The sequence below is a fragment of the Apostichopus japonicus genome, chromosome 19, assembly GCF_037975245.1.
Source record: "Apostichopus japonicus isolate 1M-3 chromosome 19, ASM3797524v1, whole genome shotgun sequence".
Taxonomy (NCBI): Eukaryota; Metazoa; Echinodermata; class Holothuroidea; order Aspidochirotida; family Stichopodidae; genus Apostichopus; species Apostichopus japonicus.
Window position 1 is genome coordinate 5,724,216 of NC_092579.1, and position 21,965 is coordinate 5,746,180.

Consider the following 21,965-nt stretch of genomic DNA (forward strand, 5'->3'; position numbering starts at 1 on the left):
CCTCCACCCCCCCCATCCCCTCCACACTACCCCACCATGTTTTGATGCACTTGTTGCAAACACTACCAAAGACTTGCCGATCCAGAACAATCTTCCTCATCCTACACCTTTCTCCTTCACCATTCCCCAATTTTTTTTACTCTAGCTATCCAACTTTCCAAATGTAAATATATTTAATTCTTGCTAAGAAGAAAACTGATGAGGTATTTGAAAGACAATGTTAATAAACATTAATATTTACTGAGGTAAATATTATGTTAGTACAGTACATATTGTAAAAGGCCTTGCAACATCGTACATTAATCCAAAAGGATATATCTTTTTATCAAACCCCAACAGACGATATCTCCTCGTTTGATAAAGTCATCACTTCATTTGTGAGGAAGCTTCGCCTAGGGAGTTTTATAAACGATTCCTACACATATTTATTCTTTCAAAGTAAAGTAATGATGTTGCAAAAATCACATCATCCTCTTAATAAATTCAGTTCTAATTAGATATATAAAGTACAGGCAAAAAACAACCTCGAGCAAGTCAATTCCTGACAAAAAAGCACAATTTCAGATATATTGTTTTATAATATCCCAGTTCAAGTTGGTTTGTTTTGTTAATTATGATAAATTCATATTTTTCACATCAAACCTTGCCTAGGATTCCTTTTCATAGGTAAAAATTTCCGTAGGAAGTTCTTGTTTACTGGAAAGGCTCATTCCACGAGGAGAAATACTACCAAGGCATTCATGTTAAACATTACTCAACTTTAAGATGTGAAACCGGTGATACTATCAATGATGATCAAATTTTTAGAAATGACATCCAACTTGCTGCCTCTTTAGACCTTTTGGTATTTTTCAATAAAAAGGAGAGATGAACAACTCCCTTCACCAATTGCTATTTTAATCAGTTCCAATAAAAAAAAAAAAGGCTTATTTAAATAGACGTACCAGAAAAAACCAGATCTGTATATGCATGTGAATTTTTTTGCTTTCTATTTTCTGATTTAAATTATTTAATTTTCCTAGTATCTACTTTATTTTCTGAAGTTTGTTTTCCCACAGTATCATGGAATGCTGTTATGAATACTATGCACTAGATAGTAGGAAAACATTTTTCTTCCTGCCTCAATGAGAGAACAGATTTAATCCTCCTTGACACCTCGAGAGCTCAAAGCCAACACGATGGGTCTCATAGCAGGTTGGATGTGTGGAAACTCCTGGTTGAGTCTATCCACAATGGTTGCAATAGTATGCATCTTGTCCGTCTGTTTCTGCATCTCTGTTTCCAGAGCTGCTTCAGTTTTACACAGTAGGTTGTACTTCCCTTCTTTCAGTGACTGGTAATTCTTCACTCGTTGCTGCCTTGCGAGAATCTCAGTCATGTTCTGGAAAACAAAACGAAACAGAATCACAAGTGAACAGAATCATACGTCTCACAAGTAAACTCAGTCAATCACATCAAAGGTAAGTTAGAGAGAAAAAAAATCCCCAAAGTTCAGTCTGCACTCTTAACCCATTCTCTGAAGATATGCATTCCAGAGATATTGCAGAATTCACTCCCTCATCTAAAATGTGCCAATTTTATATGTAGGAAGGATACTGTGCTTGTCAAAGCACCTTTCATGGAGACTTCCATTACTCCGTGATCATAAGCAGCGGTGACCTACCATCTATTTGACCTCCTGTAACCTGTGGATGTCTCCATCGAGTGTATCCGCCCCCCCCCCCATGCACCTTCCATCACTCCCTGATCATATGGGACGGTGACCTACCATCTGTTTCATGCAACCTTTTGATATCTCCATCAAGTGTATCCCCCACTCCCCCCCCCCAACCTTTCATCACCCCCTGATCATAAGCAGTGGTGACCTACCATCTATTTGACTTCTGTAACATTTGGATGTCTCCATCGAATGTAACCACCCTTCCCCCCCCCCCCACCTTCCATTACTCCCTGATCATAAGCAGTGGTGACTAACCATCTGTTTGACCTCCTGTAGTCTTTCGATGTCTCCATCGAGCGTATCCGCAGCGCTCTGGAGCTGGTGGAAGTCCTTCTGTTTATCCTCCAACTGTTGGCTCAGTAACTGCTGGTGACCGCGAAGCTCGGCAATATCCTTGTCAGAATTGTTGGCATCCTACAAAAAAACACCAACAAATTTTTCGAAACTGCATTTAAAATAGATTTTGTCACACATATTACAGAGCATGATGATGCAATAGTTATAAAGCTCCCAATAGGTACTGAATATTCCATATTCCTTTCATCCATTAGCTAATAATGACCAATAGAATAGTGGCTACATATATCAAGAAAAGAACGCTATATTCCTATAGTATGATTTACTGTTACTGTTGCTGTTCTTGTGGAGGAGTAAGGTGAGACCACAGGGAGAGAGGATGGGTGGAGCGCTGCCTCCAATGCTACTGATGTCTGTCGTTAATTGTGTTTTTATCAGAAAGATAAGAAACAGAGATCAATTTTGTGGTTTCCTTCCATGAGTTAGGCTTAAACTTACTCTACCCGTATCACAAACTTACCTGTTGGACTTGCTTGATTCTCTTCTTGAGCTCTGCTAGTTTCTTTTGGAACGCCCCTTTCGTCTCCACCTTCTTATTCAGCTTGGCCTGCGCATCGCCCCTGGTGACGATGGTGTCCCTCCTGGACACGGCCTTCTCCATGTCCTGTATGAGTTTCTCCTGTAGCTTCATCAGCTGGGCGTGACGTACTTCCATTCGATGGATCTCGGCATTCATGGCCCTGATCTCCCCCTGACCTACCTCAGAATCTACAGTAGCCTTGGCCTCTCTCGCCAGTTGGGTCTTCTTTTCCCATAACATGATTTGTCGCCTATGGAAGAAGGTCATTTTGTGATTAGTTTTTTTAAGTACACAAATACACAACTTTTAAAAGGAAATGAAGCATTAACACTCACACATGAGAGATGACTCAGCTCCAATCTTCTAGAGAATTGCGATCATTTACGCTAAAATTGTTACAGAAAGCTCAATACTTTTTGTTAATGAAATATTTTGAAATAATAAAATACAGAATGAATGAAAACTGACGTAAGAAAATAACACTTATTACCAAAACAAAAATCTCATCCAGCCAAACATGTTTTAAGTCTTTCTATCATCCTCCAGTCAGCACTGGCGTACTAAGCAGAGGGGGGGGGAGGGGGGAATGAGAATTCCTAAACATATAATCAGTTCAAATCTTTGCCAAAGATGGCACCATTTTGCATCCAAGCCACTTTTTATCAACAAAAATTTCTCAAAGAGGCGGGGGACACCCCTCCCCCAGGATGGCATCCCATGCACAGGGTGACAAAGGAAGGATCTTCCCCCCGGGTGCCAACTATTCTAGGTATGCCACTGCAAGAGAGGGACAAATATGTAGATATGCCTTTCTTTGTCATCACAAGATTTGTAAAATTAGACAAACTAAAACTTGAATCAATAAGGCCACATTTTGAGGTCTTCTGTTGATGAAAATCTTCAAGTTGCCTGGCAAACTCACAAGATAAAGATGACAGAAAAGAATTGCTCTGCAGTTTAGTCAGACACAGAAATACCGACAAGGAAATCGTAACCAACTTTACTACTTTGATCTTACATAGATCAATAAAAGTGATGAAACAGTATGAAATAAACTATGACTTACTCCGATTCCACCAAGCTATTTAGAAGCCGTTCCTTCTCTTCACTCAGCTCCTCCAGTTTGTTCTGCATCTCGATGGACTCCTTCTCAGCCTCCTATTCGTGGAAACAACAACAAAATGAATGTCTAATTAGCATAATATCCCCTGAGACTTTGTGAGCAAGAACAGAGTTACCTGTCAATGTAAAACTACACTATTATTATCACTGCTAGATTATCCAATAGGGCAGATCAGACAATTCTCTCAGGATTTTCAATGTCAAGGGGCTTCTGTGAAAATTTCCAGGGATGGCATGCCAACTTTCTTGTTTTGGGTTGTGCCTGCAGGACTTGGGGAGAAGGGAAGGGGGAGGGGATGCATATGGTGCCATAGGGCCTAAGAGGGTGTTAATCTTGCATCGACTTTCACATACTGATGCTGTTCTTTGATGGGTCATAACTGATGTCAAACTTCAGTGACAAATTCCTGTTAACTTCCTTTACATCTATTTTTTTTTTGGTTTATTCTCACAACCCGCACCACCCATCAACTCATTTATTCCAGTATGAGTATCGACTATCGTCTTAGAGTTACTCCTGTCTCCGCATGTTTTGTAAGTACCAAGCTTCAAAAAGTACTATACACTTCTCATGGCAACATTCGTCCAATAGGACAATAATAGTAAATCTGTCCACAGAGATCACATGCAAGATGAAATACAATCAGATGAGCCCACAGCAAGAGTAACAAAGTCATCTGTCCAATAAGACCTTGAATACCTTTAGGGAGAGGACAAAGTCAGTCTCAATGAGTATGTTATCTTGTTCGAGGTTCTCTTGCAGTTTCCCTTCCTTCGTCAGTAGCTGGTTCAGTTTCAGCATGTCGTTCTGCATGTTACGGATGTTTCTCTCTACGTCCTTCTTCTCCGACAGCTGTCCCTCAATCTCACCTGAGACAAGGATCGAAAGAGACGGACTCAAATTTATCCTCAATTGGTAAATGCTTATATTGAAGGAGTAAGCAAGCCCATCCATCACTGATTGCCATAAGTATGTGATAGAGACTTTCATGGGGTGAGTATGCCCCACCCCTCCCCCTCCACCACCCGACCATACCCCATCCCCCTCCAAAACCTAACCCTATCCCACCCCCTCCACCACCCTACCCCATCCCCTCCACCACCTCACACTATCCCATCTCCCTCCACCACCCAACCCTATCCCATCTCCCTCCACCACCTCACCTTATCCCATCCCCCCTCCACCACCCAACCCTACCCCTTCTCCCTCCACCAACTCACCTTATCCCATCCACCACCCAACCCTACCCCATCTACCTCCACCACCTCACCTTATCCTTTCCCCCTCCACCACCCAACTCTACCCCATCCCCCTCCACCACCTAACACTATTCCATCCTCTACCACCCAACCCTACCCCATCTCCTCCTCCACCACCTAACCCTATCCCATCCCCCTTCACCACCCAACTCTACCCCATCCTCCTCCACCACCTAACACTATTCCATCCATCCTCTACCACCCAACCCTACCCCATCTCCTCCTCCATCACCTAACCCTATCCCATCACCCCTCTACCAGCCAACCCTACCCCATCTCCATTCACCACCTCACCCTATCCCATCCCCCCTCTACCAGCCAACTCTACCCCATCCTCCTCCACCACCTAACACTATCCCATCCCCCTCTACCACCCAACCCTACCCCATCTCCTCCTCCATCACCTAACCCTATCCCATCACCCCTCTACCAGCCAACCCTACCCCATCTCCATTCACCACCTCACCCTATCCCATCCCCCCCTCTACCAGCCAACTCTACCCCATCCTCCTCCACCACCTAACACTATCCCATCCCCCTCTACCACCCAGCCTTGCCCCATCTCCACCACACAGCTACAGCTTACATCTTATTCTATTTGGAAAGGTATCATGGTTTTGGTATCAAGGTTTTGGTTTTAATCACATGATTACTCCTCCCCTAAAGCAACTGTAATCAACTCACTTTAATCTTACCAATCCTGCAGAATGTTTTAAGTTAGTTTGCAATGCATGACACAAAGACACCCTTGAGGATTGTAGATTGTACCAGATGAATGATAATAAGCAAATAATTAAAACTTCCATTCCCCTCAAGTCGTCTAGACACTCTTGTTTGTCATACTAGTATAAATTAAACGTTAAAAGCAAATCCAAATCTTGCACAATGTTTGATTATTCCTTGGAAATGGATCTCAACTTAGTCAACACAATAGATTACATTACCATGGGAACACAGAATGGGAATGGTATTGAGAGTATACAAAATCAACACAAGCAGCTGCACACACACTTACAGCTATTGTACTATGCATGCAGTCTCTAGGTAACCAGACACTTGGAATAGAGTGTGTATACAGCTGGATATTGAGTAATACTCTAACATTGTTTATCTACACTGTCGATCAACGAAAAGAGGCTCTTCGCTACGAGAATATTAAGTCACCATTCCAAGCATTTCAAGATAAACTTTTGCAAACTTTTGACATGTTTGGTTTCCTACAACTAGATATCACATGGACTTGTGTAATTATGCAAATAATGATAGAGAATTCGTGATAGAGCAATCTCACATTAGTATATATATATATATATATATACATATATATATTTTTTTTTAATTCAAAAATAAATTAAAATTCAATGAAATTAAATTAAATTTAGAATAAAAAAAATTAACCCCCAACATTAATTTTTTTTTTAATTTTGAAGTTTTAATTTGTTTGTTCATATTATCTTAGAATTTTTAACCACCACCCCCCCCCCCCCTTCTCATGTATCTAGTACTGTCAGATAATGGCAGCGAGGAATCTAAAATCATATGAATACATTAGATACATAGATTTATCATTAGTTTTTTTGTTCTTGTTATAAGCATTGATCATATTTACCTTCAATTCTCATCTTCTTCATGTGCAGTATCGTCAATGCCTTCTTCATGTTGTCGACCTCTCGTTGCTGGTTGTTCTTGTCCTTGCTCATCTTCACTAGCTCCAGCTGCTGTCTCAACCAGAACTGCTGGAGGTCCGCAATGTCCTGGGTCCTGGTATCGATGGACTTGGTCAGAGAGGCCACCTCCGCCTCTAACGGTCCCAGCTCCTCACCCTGACGACAGACAGTATTCGATTAACATCATTCAACAGTAGCAAACATTTGACATGAGAAAAATCTTTAATCCAAATGAAAAACAATTCCCCTCTGATTGATATCCTAACTGCCATTATCATCAACATGACACTAATTTCTGATTAGACTAGTAACCTTGGTTTCACATATCATATCACAGTCTTCTCTACTCCCAAAACTCACTCATGAATCCCTCAAATACTTAACACTTCACCAGGTCTGATGAGAAAGGGGATGGGAGTAGATGGAGGGGGTTGAACTGGATCTACAACCCCTGATTCATCTTAATGAGCAATACATTAAAACCAGACAAAACAAATCCTTCCACCCAACCATATTTCCCCCTTCCCCACTCCCCCAGCACCCAATAAAAACCAAGATGAACTTTCAGGTTTGACTCACCCCTTGTTCAATGGCCCACCCTTACCCCCCCTCCCCCTTCCCCAAGCCCCCAATAAAAACCAAGATGAACTTTCAGGTTTGACTCACCCCTTGTTCAATGGCCCACCCTTACCCCCCTCCCCCTTCCCCAAGCCCCCAACAAAAACCAAGATGAACTTTCAGGTTAGACTCACCCCTTGTTCAATGGCCCACCCTTACCCACCCTCCCCCTTCCCCAAGCCCCCTATAAAAACCAAGATGAACTTTCAGGTTAGACTCACCCCTTGTTCAATGGCGATGGCTTCCACTTTCTTATTATACTGATCAATTAGACCCTGTTTGCGCTCTATCACGGCATTTCTCTTGATGATTTCTCCCTCGCTGCGGCTGATGATGTCGTTCTTTTCGTGTATCTCTTTGTCCAGCTCGTCCAGGGTTTTCCTCAGACTCTCCACTCTGGTGCTGGTGTGTGAGTATTCCAGGGTATCCCTGGATAGTTCATTCTCTGCTTTAGCTCTGGCAGCTTCCTGCAAATTGAGGGTTAATTTATAAAGAATGATGTAGAGGATATGTAGAGGGGATCCTAAAGCCCTCCCCCCCTCCTCCCTCCACCCTTCTCGAAAAAAATCAACAGTAGATAGTATCTCTTTCCCAAAGGTAACATCTATCAACCAATCATAGAGTTATAATATACCTTCGTCCAGTATGTCATCCAGTTACAGAGTTGTTGACAATTCATAATAATGGACGTTAAATATGAATCTAAGAGACACTTCGGTCAGCTTGCGGCTTTGATAAGCCAATGATGGCTTCTTAGCAAGTTCCTGCTTGCAGGAGTAGCTGAAAAACATACATACATACCTTCCAGGTTGATTTGTTTGATTAATTTATAAATGGGTAATGTCACTGGACAAGTCAACATACGTGCATAAATTTATTAAAAGACTTATCGGAGCATAATTTGGCATCAGATCACTCACCAGCTCCGCGATGCCCTTGCGAACTTTGCCGGCCATTTTGTTAGCATAGTAGGTGACCTTATCTGCGGTCAGTTTGCTCCTCATAGCATCCATAATGTTCTCTTCTAGTTGTAGCTTCTCCTGGTACTCTCTCTCCGTTTGTTTGCGGAGGGCAACCAGCTCATTCAAGCGAAGTGTCTTGTCCTGTAGAGGGGAGGGGGGGGGGGTTAATATGAATACTCTTGAAGTAAATGATGAGGGCGATTCACATAGTTTTACAGACTTCCCGGTGGGCTAATGCTTGGAATCAAAAGTGCAGGATAACTAAAGGTTGAGTAACATTAATACAATAGGTAAGTTTTGGAGACACAGCTTAGGGCAGCACTAAGGCGTACGTGGAACAAATAGAGGGCAGCCAAGGTAGAAAATAACAGAGTTGGGCAACCAAAGATTGAAATCAGACTGCAGGGCAGGGCAGGGTCTGAAATTACAGTGTAGAAGAACCACTGTTGAGAATAACAGTGTAGGACAAGCAAGGCTTGAAACACAGTGTATGGTCACTAAGGTTTGGAATTAAAGTGTAGGACAGCCAAGGCTTGAAATCACAGTGTAGGGCATATAGGTTTGTCATCACAGTAAAAGGCAGCCAAATCGTGAAATCACAGAATTGGGCAACCAAGGCTGGAAATCAGACTGTAGGACAGCTGATGTCAAATTACAGCGTAGAGCAACCAAAGTTTGGGACCAATGTATGTGACTTCTAAAGTTGCAGTGTATGGCAGCTTAGGCTTGACATCACAGTGTAGATGGACTTAGGGTTTGGAATCACAGTATGTGTAGTAAATGTTTGGAATCACAATACTGGGCAGAAAAGTTTTGATATCATAATACATATTGAGATATTCTTCAACATGTCACACATAACGTAAAAAAAACATGTTAAAAGTGGAAGATATTATCAACTATATAAAAGTGTCATAAAGTGATCACTAAACTATCAGCAAAATATGTTGCACTTTCTCCACAACAACTAAAAAATTATACTTTACCAACAAAAATCAAAACATTAACAATACAGATATTTTATCCAGTCATTAATATCTTAGGTAATATTTCAACAATTTTCTTGCTTGTTATCAACTTCAAATTATCCCTGCATTTTTTTTATTTTACGTTACTACATAATTCCTAGGAGCATCTGCTCCCAATTTACCGTGGTAGCTCGGTTTAGATTCTGTTCTGTCTCGTGTAGCATCCTGGAGTATGCGCCGTATTCTTGTTTTAACTGTTCTTGCTTTGTTTGGCTGGTGGTAATCTGTTTTCTCATACTGTTGATATCAATTTCATTCTTCTGAAGCATCAATGTCAATGTTTCGTTATTCTCCTGTTCCTTCTGAATGGATTTCTTGTAGCCCTCTATCTCTGTCTGTAAGGACTGGATCTGTTGTCTCTGTTGGCTGCAAATATCCATGAAAATATTGCAATAAGTATCAAATGGAATTTGGAGAGGGAGGGGGGTGGGTTGAGGGGGACTAACAATGGATACAGAGTTGGAATGATGCATTTAATATATGATTAATATATAACCCCAACCCTGAAATAGAAAGTTCAACCCAAAATGTGCTAAAAAGATTGAATCTTGATAAAGGAGTTTTATGTTATATTTCTATGTTAATTAGACCAGGTTGCTTTTCTTCAAATTAAGCACTTTATATGTTGTTTATAGATGTTCACGTTATCTGGAAGCCTGTTGGGAAGTTTACTATCATCGAACCCCCTGAAAGATTTATATTATTATTATTATTATTATATTGGGAACTTTTGAAGCAATTCAGCTAAGTAACTTTGCGGGTCTAGACAGACGGAGATGGACAGAGGTGGGCCCTTTCCTTCCAGAGAGGAAGAGAACTTTAAGCAACCAGAGGTGGGTTACCTTAAGGCTTCATTCATAGCAGAATGTGCCTCGTCTCGTCTCTTCATCCCGATCAGACTACTGTTCCATTGCTGTAGAAGCTGCTTCTTCTCAAGCTCAATAGACTAGGAAATAGAAGAAATGGAAATGTTGGGGAGAATTCAAATAAAAGCAAAGTATTGTATACTCCTAGATATGTTAAACATCCTCGGCTAATCAGAACAATGTTAAGAACAATGTGGGGAACTTTCTTTAGATGAAGAGGGTTTTGTATGTAAAATATCACATCATTTCAAAGATAATTTAATTCTTCTTTTCTGTTCTAATTGTGAAAATAAATATCTATAGTGTTTGATCACATGAAATATTCAAAGAAGTTGGTACAAAGAATGAACTATTTTTAAAGTGATCAAAGACAAGAATCTGGTGTAGCAAATATAATATTGCTGGATACAACTAACAGTCAATGTGCTGAGTCCCACCCCCTCCCACCCCCCACCCATCATCTAACTTTACTAAATCACCATTTATATGTAGATAACCATATCTGTTTTAAGTTTGCTAAAACCTGTTGAAAGACCATTCCTAGATTTACACCAAACTTGTTTAATGTGCGATAAGCTTCACTGATGAAACTACTTGCGAGATGTGAGTGAATGCTCATTTGATGAAATTAAAGCCTCACCTCAATTTCTGATCGGGCTTCAAAGAGAGCTTCTTTAGCTGCTTTGGTCTCTTCATTCTGAGCCTGACACTGTGCTTCATAGAGGGCGATCTGCTCTCTCAACTTGTCAACATTTTCGGTTAATCTGTCCACATAGAGATCCTAGAAGCGAGATACGGTTCATTTTAATCACAGAGCAGGAATCAACGAGGATGAAGACATCTTGAGATGAGTTACTCATCTAAGATAGATTTGGTGTGGATGGTTTGTCTAGTGTTGCTACGATAATCGTTTTCAATATCGGTATCGGCCGATATTTGCAATATCGGCAGCATATCGGTATCGGTAAAATTTTGCCTAATTGCCGATAACAGCAAACCGATATTGAACTTTTCTTTTTAACAGCAGTGCTACTTCTTTATACTTGCAATGATCTGTTAATCTGCCTAAGACGATCCATTTCTTTAGCGTCAGTTAAACTCAGATTCATTTTCGATTAATATCCATGGAAAGCTGACCCTCCGTAACCTCTAAAAACATGTTTACGGCGCGCGAATAAAACCAATGACCTTCGTGAACCTTGGCCTACACACAGCATTAGTGCAGCATATATACACTGTACTAACCATTCATTTTCTCAAAGGCCGTGAAAACCTTGAACATGATGTATAACTGCACAGTTCAGCAGTGTTGGAAAACCTTGTTCAATTTCCCGCGAACACAAAATACTGACAACTTTTTTTATTTAAATTGTCACGAAACTGATAAATTTTAAAATGACAAGTTAGAGTACCTATGTAATGTTATAAAATGAAAAGAGATTTAATCTGTCTTTCAATCTTTAAAAAGTGCAACTTACAAAACTTCCGATATTATGAAACAAACAACGTTCAGCAAAGCCCTGTTTCTAGACTGCCTAACAATGAATAGCGTGCACTATGCGTACATTTTTACAACTGCAGTGCTTAACCCTATACCCAACTACCACGGTACATGTGCTGCAAATTTTCCCAGGTACCTTCCCAAACAACTGTGAGCTCATCCCCTGTGTAACACCTGTTTGTTAACATTTTTTGGCACTTTGCCAGGGAACTTTTTTGTTACGTGAGATCAGTAACCGCCGAGGTGGTTAGGCTATTTGCTATACACTTAACTATGGTAGGATATTATTTTTTCCGTATTTTTGGAAATTCTAGAAAATTTCCAAACTTCCTTTTCCCCCCGCTTAACAACAGATGTGGTCTTACGGTATATTCATAAATGGATGCACTAGAGCCTTGTTTACATGACATTAGTTGCATTTAGTACGATATGCCAGTTTTGCGTGAATTTTTCGAAAGTGTTTTGCTCGAGTTTCGTAATATTTGAAAAGGTGTACCACCTTACTTTCCGTACACAATTGGTCATTTCTCTACTGATTTTCAATTTTTTTTTTCTCTATACGGTCAAGTGAATAAGTTGTACATTGAGTATAAACTCAATAAATTATAACTTTTACATTGTGATCGACAGTTCGTAACCTAATTAAGATGCAATTTTGCAAGCATACGTTAACACTGTAAGCAACTTGTAAGTCTTTACGATGTTAAGGCTCACATTTACTGCGTCCAGTTTATTTTGACTGTTAAAAAATATCGGTATCGTATCGGTATCGGACCGATATTGGGATGATACTATCGGATATCAAACAAAACCGATATTGGTGATATCGGCGCAACACTAGTTTTGTCACTATTCTATGGTCAACACAAGTGTTTAACCTTAAAACTGAAAACCTCAAATTTTTCATTTTACCTCAAGAATAATATAAAGAGATATTAACAGTACAGACAACATAAACAAATATATATATATTGAACTTGTGGGATTATATCTTGCAAACCAAGAGTAAAATATGAAATTACTAGAGTTAGTACACCACAAAACACTTCCTCCCTCTCCCTTTCTAAGTACTTATTGATGTTTATTGGTTTTGTATTATGTGGGTATTAGGCAGCGTAATCAAACTAAGAGGCTGTAGATTTGGCTTTGAATTTCAGTTCATCCAAGTCTTGGCTTATCTTGCTTCACAAGGATTCCAGATCTGGACCTCAATTGACCTCAAATAACCTTCGACCTCCACCAATTTTCAAAAGGTTTCTTGCAGGGAATGAAAAATTAAATCTGAATTTGAATTCAGTTTTAAACGAACTTGTTTCTGTTTGTCCATCTCAGCTGTTGCGACTTCACTGTCCGCCTTCTCCGCAGCCCTTCTCATGACGGCGATGTCGCTGCGAATGTCCTCCTTGGCATTGGTCATGTAGAACAAATGGAGAGAAAGGTTCTCTAGCTCTGTCTGAAGGGCAGATGCTATAAATAATAATAATAATAATAATAATGATAGTAATAATAACAATCATAATAATAATAATAAACAGTTCTTATAGAGTGCAACTTTCAATAAAATCTCGCCGCGCTGTACTTAACCCTGGTCATTGGTAACTTGTCACACTTACACACCAAAGTGTGCACAATTCAAACAATCTCTCCTGGGGCACTACAGTGCACCACAGCCACGTGTCCCCTGGGGGACTTCCCATAGGGTGCAGCCACAAACCGTCGCACGCAACTATATTTACAAGTCACCTCGCAAGTCCCCATTTATACACCTGGGTGAAGAGAGGGAATGGAGGTGAAGTGCCTTGCCCAAGGACACAACGTAACGGTCTGACAAGGGCTCGAATCTGTAATCCTTAGATCACAAGTCCACTGTCTTAACCACTTGACCACTACGCCCTCACAAGTAATATAAGAAGAGATGACAAACAAATAAACCCTATGGACATGAAAATGTCAATTTGGTGGAGAAATGTAGGATAAGTTAGAAACTTGGTATCACAAAGCTACAGAAGGAAAAGCAAATAATTCACAAACAGTACTCTAGACTAAGTAGAACACCACTTAAACAGTTGATGGGACGCTTTAAAGGAACCAGTTGGGGTCATTAATGTAATTATGACACTTTGCTTCCCTTAGCAACGGGATCCACACTCATTTTTACTTGGGTAACTCGTTCCTTGTTACCTACAAACGTTCTCAAATATCTGAAACGCAGTTAGCAAACTCAACAGTCAATTATAACTAATTCTCCTAAATGGGAAATATATCTCCAAATGGTATATAGAGTCAGATCAAAGCTAAGTGGCTTTACATTCATGGGTATCAGCCACTTGGGTTAATTATGACAGAACATTGGTGACACTCGATCAAGATGACAACTATTAAAACAACCAGATATCATGAATGACAAGCAAAATATCACATGCTCATAACAGACTAAATATATATTCATCCCCCCCTACCCCCCTAAAACAAAAAATATATTTCAAAGCAACTCATTACCTTTTCTTGTTATATTTAATCACTGAGTGACTCTTCAAACTAGCAGCATTTTGATGCTTACCCAAAGAAAGTGAGATCTTATTCTTCTTACATGTTGTTCATTTTGTATACGTATGTATTTTCATTTGCTACATGACATACAGTACATCTTATCATGGTACAAAATCTATATATATAGAACAGTAATGTGCACTTCAAAAAGAGAATCAAATATATGCAAATAACAATTCTGATGAGCTACTGAATATTCATTGTACAAACCCTCCTTCTGTTGCTGGTTAATGTTCTGTTGAGTCTGTTTGTACATGCTACGTACATCAGTCAGTTGTTCCTCCGTTTGTTGGCGCAGCTTTTGCAGGCCGCTGCGCTGATCGTGGTATTTCTCGAGGGTCATCTGGTGCTTGGCCAGCTCCTGCTGCATGCCGTACATGTTGACACCGACCTCCTCCCGTTCCTTCTGTTTGGTCTTCAGGGCTTCTCTAAGCTCCCGTACCTCTAGGTTGATCTTCTCCAGTTGCTTATTAAGATGTCCTCCCAAGGCGTCTTGGAAGCGTCTCATAAGCGGCTATAAAAGAAGATGACACGAGACACATTTTATATGTCCAGTTGGTTTACTAACCCAGCTCCTCTAGAGACAATTCAAAACATTAGTGTCTTTGGTTTAACTCAGTGGCATAGCTAGATCATTGGCACCCCTGAGCGGATCTTTCCTTTGTCACACCGTGCAGGGGATGCCATCCCGTGGAGGGGTCTAATGGATCTATCTTTGGAAAAGCTTGAATTGATTACGCAATGATTTACCAAAACATCTAAATTTTCTTTGGGGAGTCCTAGGGAGGGGGCTGTGGCATGGCATCCCCCCTGACTGGTACCTAGGGCGGACTGCCGCACCCCTCCCTCCAGTTAGCACGCCACTGGTCTTACTTTACTGTTCGAAGATAGTCAGCTTTAACACCTGACTTCCACTCTTCAGGAACACTAAATCTAATCTTTAATTGAATTGGACAAATAACTCATGCACACAAAACCTGTAGAACATTTCAACTGCCTGATAAGCACAAAAAACTCTGAACTACCTTATATAAAGCATAACTAACTAAATTAGTAGCCCTGGTACTTCTTAACGACAATCACTCAGAACGGAATTAGAGTATGAAAATCACTTCAAGCAAAACACTCATTCATCCCATTTCAGCCCCAGCTCTCTCATACCAGGAGCGTAAGCAGAGCAACTAATATTATGATGCTAAAGGTTTAACACTCGTCTAAACAGGTGACGAATGCACAATGGAAGAGGATAACACCATGACTACATAGTACGTCCAAGAAATTCCCCCTGGGAATCATCCTGAGCATGAAAAACCATACGTTACTGTCCCATGCCACACTGGCCCTATTATCAGCCCCAAATACTCTCACATGATTAACAGTCAAAGCAATTCAACCAAGACATTATAGCTGAACTATAATAACTAGCTCATACCAAGATGTTTGGAGTGACAGTCATGCAACCTTGAACACTTACCACCCTTCTCGAAACATGGGTTTTGACTAATAAAGATGAAAGATTGTAACAATGAGTATATAAAATTGATAAATAATACATAACAATTAAGATCCTATTGCTATTCAGTCGTCATCATCAAGCATTACCCAAAAAATGGTCAGCCAAAACTCTGACAAAAGAGGTTAAAAAATTTGAAGGCTCACATGATCGGGATCTAACACCACCATCTCAGTTTCATCATCAGAGAGATCCGAGCCATCTTCTTCACCATCTTCTTCTCCATAACCGGCGCCTTCTTCATAATCTTCGTCTCCGTCTAATCCGGTCTCTGTCTGCCCGCCTAAAAAAAAAAAAAAAAAAAAGGAAAGAATTTCAGGATTATGGAGGTCATACTGTCTTCAATAGTCACAAGCTGATCTTTGCTTCCCAGATAATGGTCTTAAGGTAAAATTAATCAATACAAAATACAAAAAAAAAAAAAATTATTATTAATTATTAGAAAATTATGCAAACTGGGCTAGCTCATATAGATGCTGATACTTAAAGGCATTGAAGACTCGCCCCAAACCTTGTGCCGCGCTCTGAAAAAAGTTAAGTTTCCTTTGCTTGCAAGTGAAGTTTCCTTTGTGTCGCTACAAAATGCAGACAGTAATGAAACGTGATACCTTGTTGTCTTTTATCTAGACCTGAGATGTCCGTCGCTGCTATGTACACTGTGTTGTGGGTATTGACCGTAGCTGTATGTATTGACTGTACACTAGTGTCCAATTACCGACGTTAGCAAGCTGTGTGCGTATTTTCTGCGATCGATGGTGGTGTCTAACACTTTTGCCACACCTCATTCGAAACTAGATCAGATTACCGGCATTAGACGTTCTTTGTGCACGAGTCTTCACACCCTTTAAAAGCTACGTTACTACATTGAGAGCAACTTTGAACACCATTCAGCAAGTATCAGTAAGAAGAGGACTACTCCCTGGTATTTTTTAAACCAAATATTGCAACATTTTCTTTCACTCTTCATGAGCTTTATGCACATCAAAGATAAATGAGTAGGGGAAGAGAGGAGGGGGGGGAAGAAATCATAAAATTTACTTGAATGAGGCCAATAACTTCCTTGTGGAGCATCTTCATCCTAATATGGAAATTTGAAAAGAAAAAAATGTCTGAAAAGTTTCATTGGATTTCAGTTTCTGAAAATTGTAGTCTGAAAATTGTAACTATATGTCATAAAGTCTAAGAACAAGCTGGTCACTTGAAAGAGTATATTTGTTGCAGCATCAATTCAATTGACAATGTCAAATCCAAATACCACCATACCCTTCTGCTATACCTATGACTATGTAACTACATCTTATTTTTCAAAAGCATTCAATTTATTTACTAGTTAAAATGGGTTGCATTATCTCCATGTTAAATTCAACGTAGACATTTTATTTGATCTCTTTTGGCATTCAACAGAAACCATGCTTGTCAGATATATCTTTGTAAAATTTACAGTTACAAATTATTATTACACTACTTGTCTCAACTTGTTACATTGTTTCTCAAATTAATTTCAAGAATTGTATACATATAAACAAAAATCAAGTAGTTGCATTAAAAAGAAAAAAAGAATGTAGAACTTTAAACATATTCACCTGGTACTGTCCTTCTGCTATATCATCTAGATCGACCAATGTGAAGGAAAGTAAAGATCAGTTAAGAATGCACTTATCTTTCTGTTTACAAAAATCTCAAATTACTAAATTCTGAAATAATTGAACAATTAGCAGACAAACATGGAAATACAATGTATTGTGGGGAGATAGTAACTTGTCATTTATATCAAAAGTTTTCACTTTGAAACCAAATCTGCATTTTCCCCTCAAATTGACCCTGCCTTTGTACTTTATATACTTTGTGTGTAGCAGCCTTGCCACATCAACAAAGTGACATCCACTGAGGTAGTACCTTCTGCTGCCCACACTCGCCCAAATGCCATTTTATGAGATACCAGTTCATATTTTCTCAGATCACATGGGACATATGGAAAATATTTCGAAAATGCTAATACTTGGAAACACTGGCCAGAAGCATCCATGGGGGTCTCTAATTTTGTGCATCTGAGATATGCATTATAGGCTATGTATAGTAGCTAGGCCTTGTGAAATTAGGCCTATACCTTTATTTTCTACTGCAAAAACAGAGTGGACACATGAAACTGCAGAAATACCCCTCCCCCTTCTACTGCTACTACTAGTATAGAGACCCCATAAATGTGAAAAGAAAAAGTTACTTTCTCTATTGTTTATGAATAGAACAGATGTATACAATACTTCATTCCTGCTGAACTTTAGAGTGATAAGTTCACCCATGTGTTATTTATTACCTTGCTCATTACTTTCTTCTTGTCCTGCACCTTGAATATTTTCGTCATTGATATCATCTTGTTGGTGTGGATCATCCATTTCTGTTGAAGAACATCAAATGTGGAGTGTTTTGATCAAGGAATATAAGTTAATCAGTAAGATTTTAAGGATTGTACGAAGATCCATCAGACATAACTTACAAAGGACTTGAACAGTAAATGCAAAAAGTCATCGCTTCAGATAATTTGATTTCTTATCACCAATAAAAGCCTATGACAATTTTAAGATGCCCAACTCAGTCTTATTCCTAGCCTAGGCATTATAGAACAAGCCTTGGGGATATGAGGGGGTATTTGGCACTTTATGAAATTCCAAAATTCATCAAATTACAATAGGCTACACCACCATTAAATAATTTATTCTTTCTTGTCACCTCAGAAAATGATGAAAGCAATATGCTGTATGTACAATATTGGGAACTAAAATTGTAGAAAACTGATGTTATTGGTAAAAGGAAATGATACTGATAGTGTTGGATGTCAGCACAACTATGGCCAAGGGGATTTAAAACACTGTATGGGAAGGATTTTGTCACCCACCTCCCAGTCTGCAGTTTCAACATTTTAGAAGCAATTTTATCATAAGGCCCTAGTCCTATACATGTATATAAAATACATATTCTAAATGGTGCAGTATTTTCACAATATATTCCTTATAAATATATTAGTTTCTGGAGGTAAAGGAGACTGAAGTTTGAAAGTAGTATTCTTATCCCCAATAATAAGCAGACCAAATTCAATCAAGTGTTGCCAACCTTGCAAACTGAAGATGAAAAAGTTTGTCTTGCCAATGGGTAGCTACCTACAGAAAATACCTCAGCAATGTATGGAGTAGTAACACATTAATAAAATAGGCTAGTATATAGATCTATACTAGTTTCATGTTACTAGGCCAGCAGTGCCAAATCCCCCTCATTTACCATAGGCTAATGCAGACAAACTTAGGCCAAGGCCCACCAATGGAAATTGATCTAGTCTAGCCTTCTACGCCGAGGCTAGCCTAATGGTAGGCCTTGTATTTTCTTTCAGAAACGTATATCCTAGAGACATAGGCTATATGGCTATATGTAAATGTTTCCAATATAACCTCCTGTTGTAACTTAAATCGTAACGTTAGATATTGGCCTAAGAGTTGGACTACTGTATCCTAGGCCTAAGTCTACGTAGGCCAGGGGGGGATATCAATTTCGCAAAACTAGTACCAATATTAATTTACATTACGGTGAAACATAAACGTTAACATAACTTAGATAAAACGAATACATTCATCGATTTTCGAATATAATTCTTTCAAAAGTTACTTTCATGTTCTTAATTTATCTCATTTCTTTTCCATTTTCGCAAGATACATTGAAATATTATGTAAAAAATACCAACCGTCTTCGTCTGTCTCTTTCTAACGCTAAGTACAAATATTTTCCTTGACGATGTTGCTATGGAATGTTAGATGGCGCTGTTTTCATATAAATTTCAGAGTCGTATAAAGCTGTTCTCTGGCTGCCTGGATACTATTGACGAGATGTTTCAGTGAAAATATCCATATACCGCCTTTTCGACCCTACCATGGGAGGGATGTAATCTCAATCTCAATGAACGTAAAACTTCTTCAGATCTCAAGGCAAATAAAATTTACTTCAGCTTAGTACTTTTGGCATGGAAATAGTCAAAATCTATATCAAGTTGTCAGGTTTGTGTCAGGCCCATAATGATATTGCCAGGCTGAGACAAGAGGGACCGTGCTCCCCCCCCCCCCCATACCCCCATGCAAACTACTGCTCTCCCGTTTGTGCCAGTACCCTGTGTAAAAATCAGCTTCACAAGTTACAGCCTGCTTCAATTGTATTTGTATCTTTTGTAATTGTTGCCCAATCTCCCACTTCAACAATACAGGTTATTCCAGTTTCTACAATTTTCAATTGGCAAATTTGTCTCTCGGGACGGCAGAAATTGAAATTTTCTAAGACACAATCGAGGATATACAATAGCCTAGCTCCTGTTAGTGAAAGTTGATGTTCCACACTAGGCAGGAGCAGGGGCGTCAATCCGATTTGAAACGTGGGGGGGGACGGAATCGATTCGAGTATTCCGGCCGTAAGTACTATCTAAGCGGAGCGCCACCATCGGTTGGCGCGCAGCGTACAAGAAAATTTTTCTTCTGGCAGACCCCTCAGATTGCAGGAAACGGCACTTCCCGTGCATTATGGCAGAAAGCAACACCCCTAAAATTGATAAAAGTTTCCGGCAATTTTTTATTTTGGGAAATATTCTCGAAGGAAGTGATCGCCATTTATTCCTAAGTTTATTAATTCCTCGTCTCCCAGAAGCGCCCAACATTTAAGATATCGAAACATTTTCGTGTTGGCTGATCCATGATCACCGCCCATCAAGGGCGGCGGAAGCACTTTTAATCGGGGGGGGGGGGCACCAACATCAAAGGGCACTTTGCAGCAATTCGACTGGACTGATGTAGTCTTATATATTTAGTACCCTTTACAACTCTTATTGTATTATCTTATTTGTACACACATCACTCCATCAACGCCCCCCCCCCCCCCCTCTCAAGGAAAATATGCATACTAGCACTGCAATATCCAATGTGCAAATTGGGAAACAAGGAACAAGTTTTCTTTTGAGACAAAATGAGGCGAAATCATGCTAATTGCTAATGTAGGAATCTTCCAAATTAGAGTTTATTTCTTGTTAATATCTTAACAAATTTGTTTCATTCGAAATAGCTTTCAGTTTGACCCACAGATATTCACTAAGAGTCAGAGGCGTAGCCAGGAGTTGCAAAGTTGTATGCACGACTATCTGAGCGGAGCGCCACCATCGGTTGGCGCAGAGCGTAGTAGAAAATTTTTGGTTTTACAAACCCCTCAGATGGCCGGAAAAAGGCCCTTCCCGAGTGTTCATTCTGGTTCCCTGGCCTCTTGCTAACTTGAGACACCTCAATTTTTATGTAAAAAATGGGCACATATTTAACCTGGGGAAAAGTGGGGGCACGTGCCCCCTGTGCCACCCGGTTCCGCCTCCCTTGCCGCCCATGCCCGTGAGAAGTGGTGACTGGGTGAAGAAAAAGCCATGCCGTTTGAAAACATGGGCAGAAAAAGTGAAAGTAGCGAAACCTTAGGTAAAACGCGCGATAACGAAGTGATTATTTTCCAGGTTAATTGAGACTGTATCAAACGCGAGCTTAGGACAAACATATTCATTACTAATCCCGATATGTCGTCTTTGAGGTGTGTGGAAAATCCGAAACGACCATCAAAGAGCAATTGAATATTTAGTCTACTTTTCGATTTCGAAAACACTTTTTTTTTAAATTATGACAAAATTTTATGACACCTTTGCAGGGGTGGGCAACCTTTTGAATGAATGGGCCAGATTTTAGGAGTGAAAGATTGACAGGGCCGCACCTAACCAACGGCCTGCTGCTGATTTCAAACTTTTGATTCCGAGGACGTTCAAGCAATAGGTGTGTGTACTTAATCTGTATTCTCAAAACCATAATGTCAATACAGTCCTGTTGATAATTAATGGTGATAATAGACCAACCTGACAGCATCATAAGTGCAGATAAATTCTAAGCAGCTAGTTCGTTTTTGGCGATGATGCAAAATAGATTGATATTTTTCTTTTTCTTGAGACATCTAACGGGCCGCAAAAAATCACTGGCGGGCCGCATGTGGCCCGCAGGTTGCCCACCTCTGGTCTATAGGAACGATATCCCAAAATTTCCCCGGACATATAGGCGAAGGAAGCTATCCGCCGCGACTGCATGTGAGTTTCTCGACTTTCTGTCCTGGGAGTCATACCACAAAATGGTGCATTTCCTCATACGCCATTATTAATAATTTAAATAACTAACTAATAAGGCACAGCCAATATCCGAGTTCGTATAGCGAGCTTAGCGCCAGCTTGTTAAACC

The 21,965-nt window shown here is 39.8% G+C and overlaps 1 protein-coding gene across 1 annotated transcript; it reads right to left on the reverse strand.

The window, feature by feature from the left end:
* Window positions 1-972: 972 nt before the first annotated feature.
* On the reverse strand, window positions 973-19,484 carry LOC139959715 (coiled-coil domain-containing protein 40-like). The gene is made up of 18 exons (XM_071957531.1): window positions 19,415-19,484; window positions 17,999-18,079; window positions 17,268-17,293; window positions 16,723-16,762; window positions 15,831-15,967; window positions 14,382-14,685; window positions 12,931-13,088; window positions 10,761-10,901; window positions 10,097-10,200; window positions 9,377-9,620; window positions 8,185-8,367; window positions 7,486-7,731; window positions 6,589-6,802; window positions 4,420-4,589; window positions 3,664-3,755; window positions 2,538-2,847; window positions 1,976-2,134; window positions 973-1,381 (listed from the first exon to the last, which is right to left on the reverse strand). The coding sequence occupies exons 2-18, from the start codon at window positions 18,075-18,077 to the stop codon at window positions 1,139-1,141; spliced, it is 2,850 nt and encodes a 949-aa protein (XP_071813632.1). The 5' UTR covers window positions 18,078-18,079; window positions 19,415-19,484; the 3' UTR covers window positions 973-1,138.
* Between the last annotated feature and the right edge of the window lie 2,481 nt (window positions 19,485-21,965).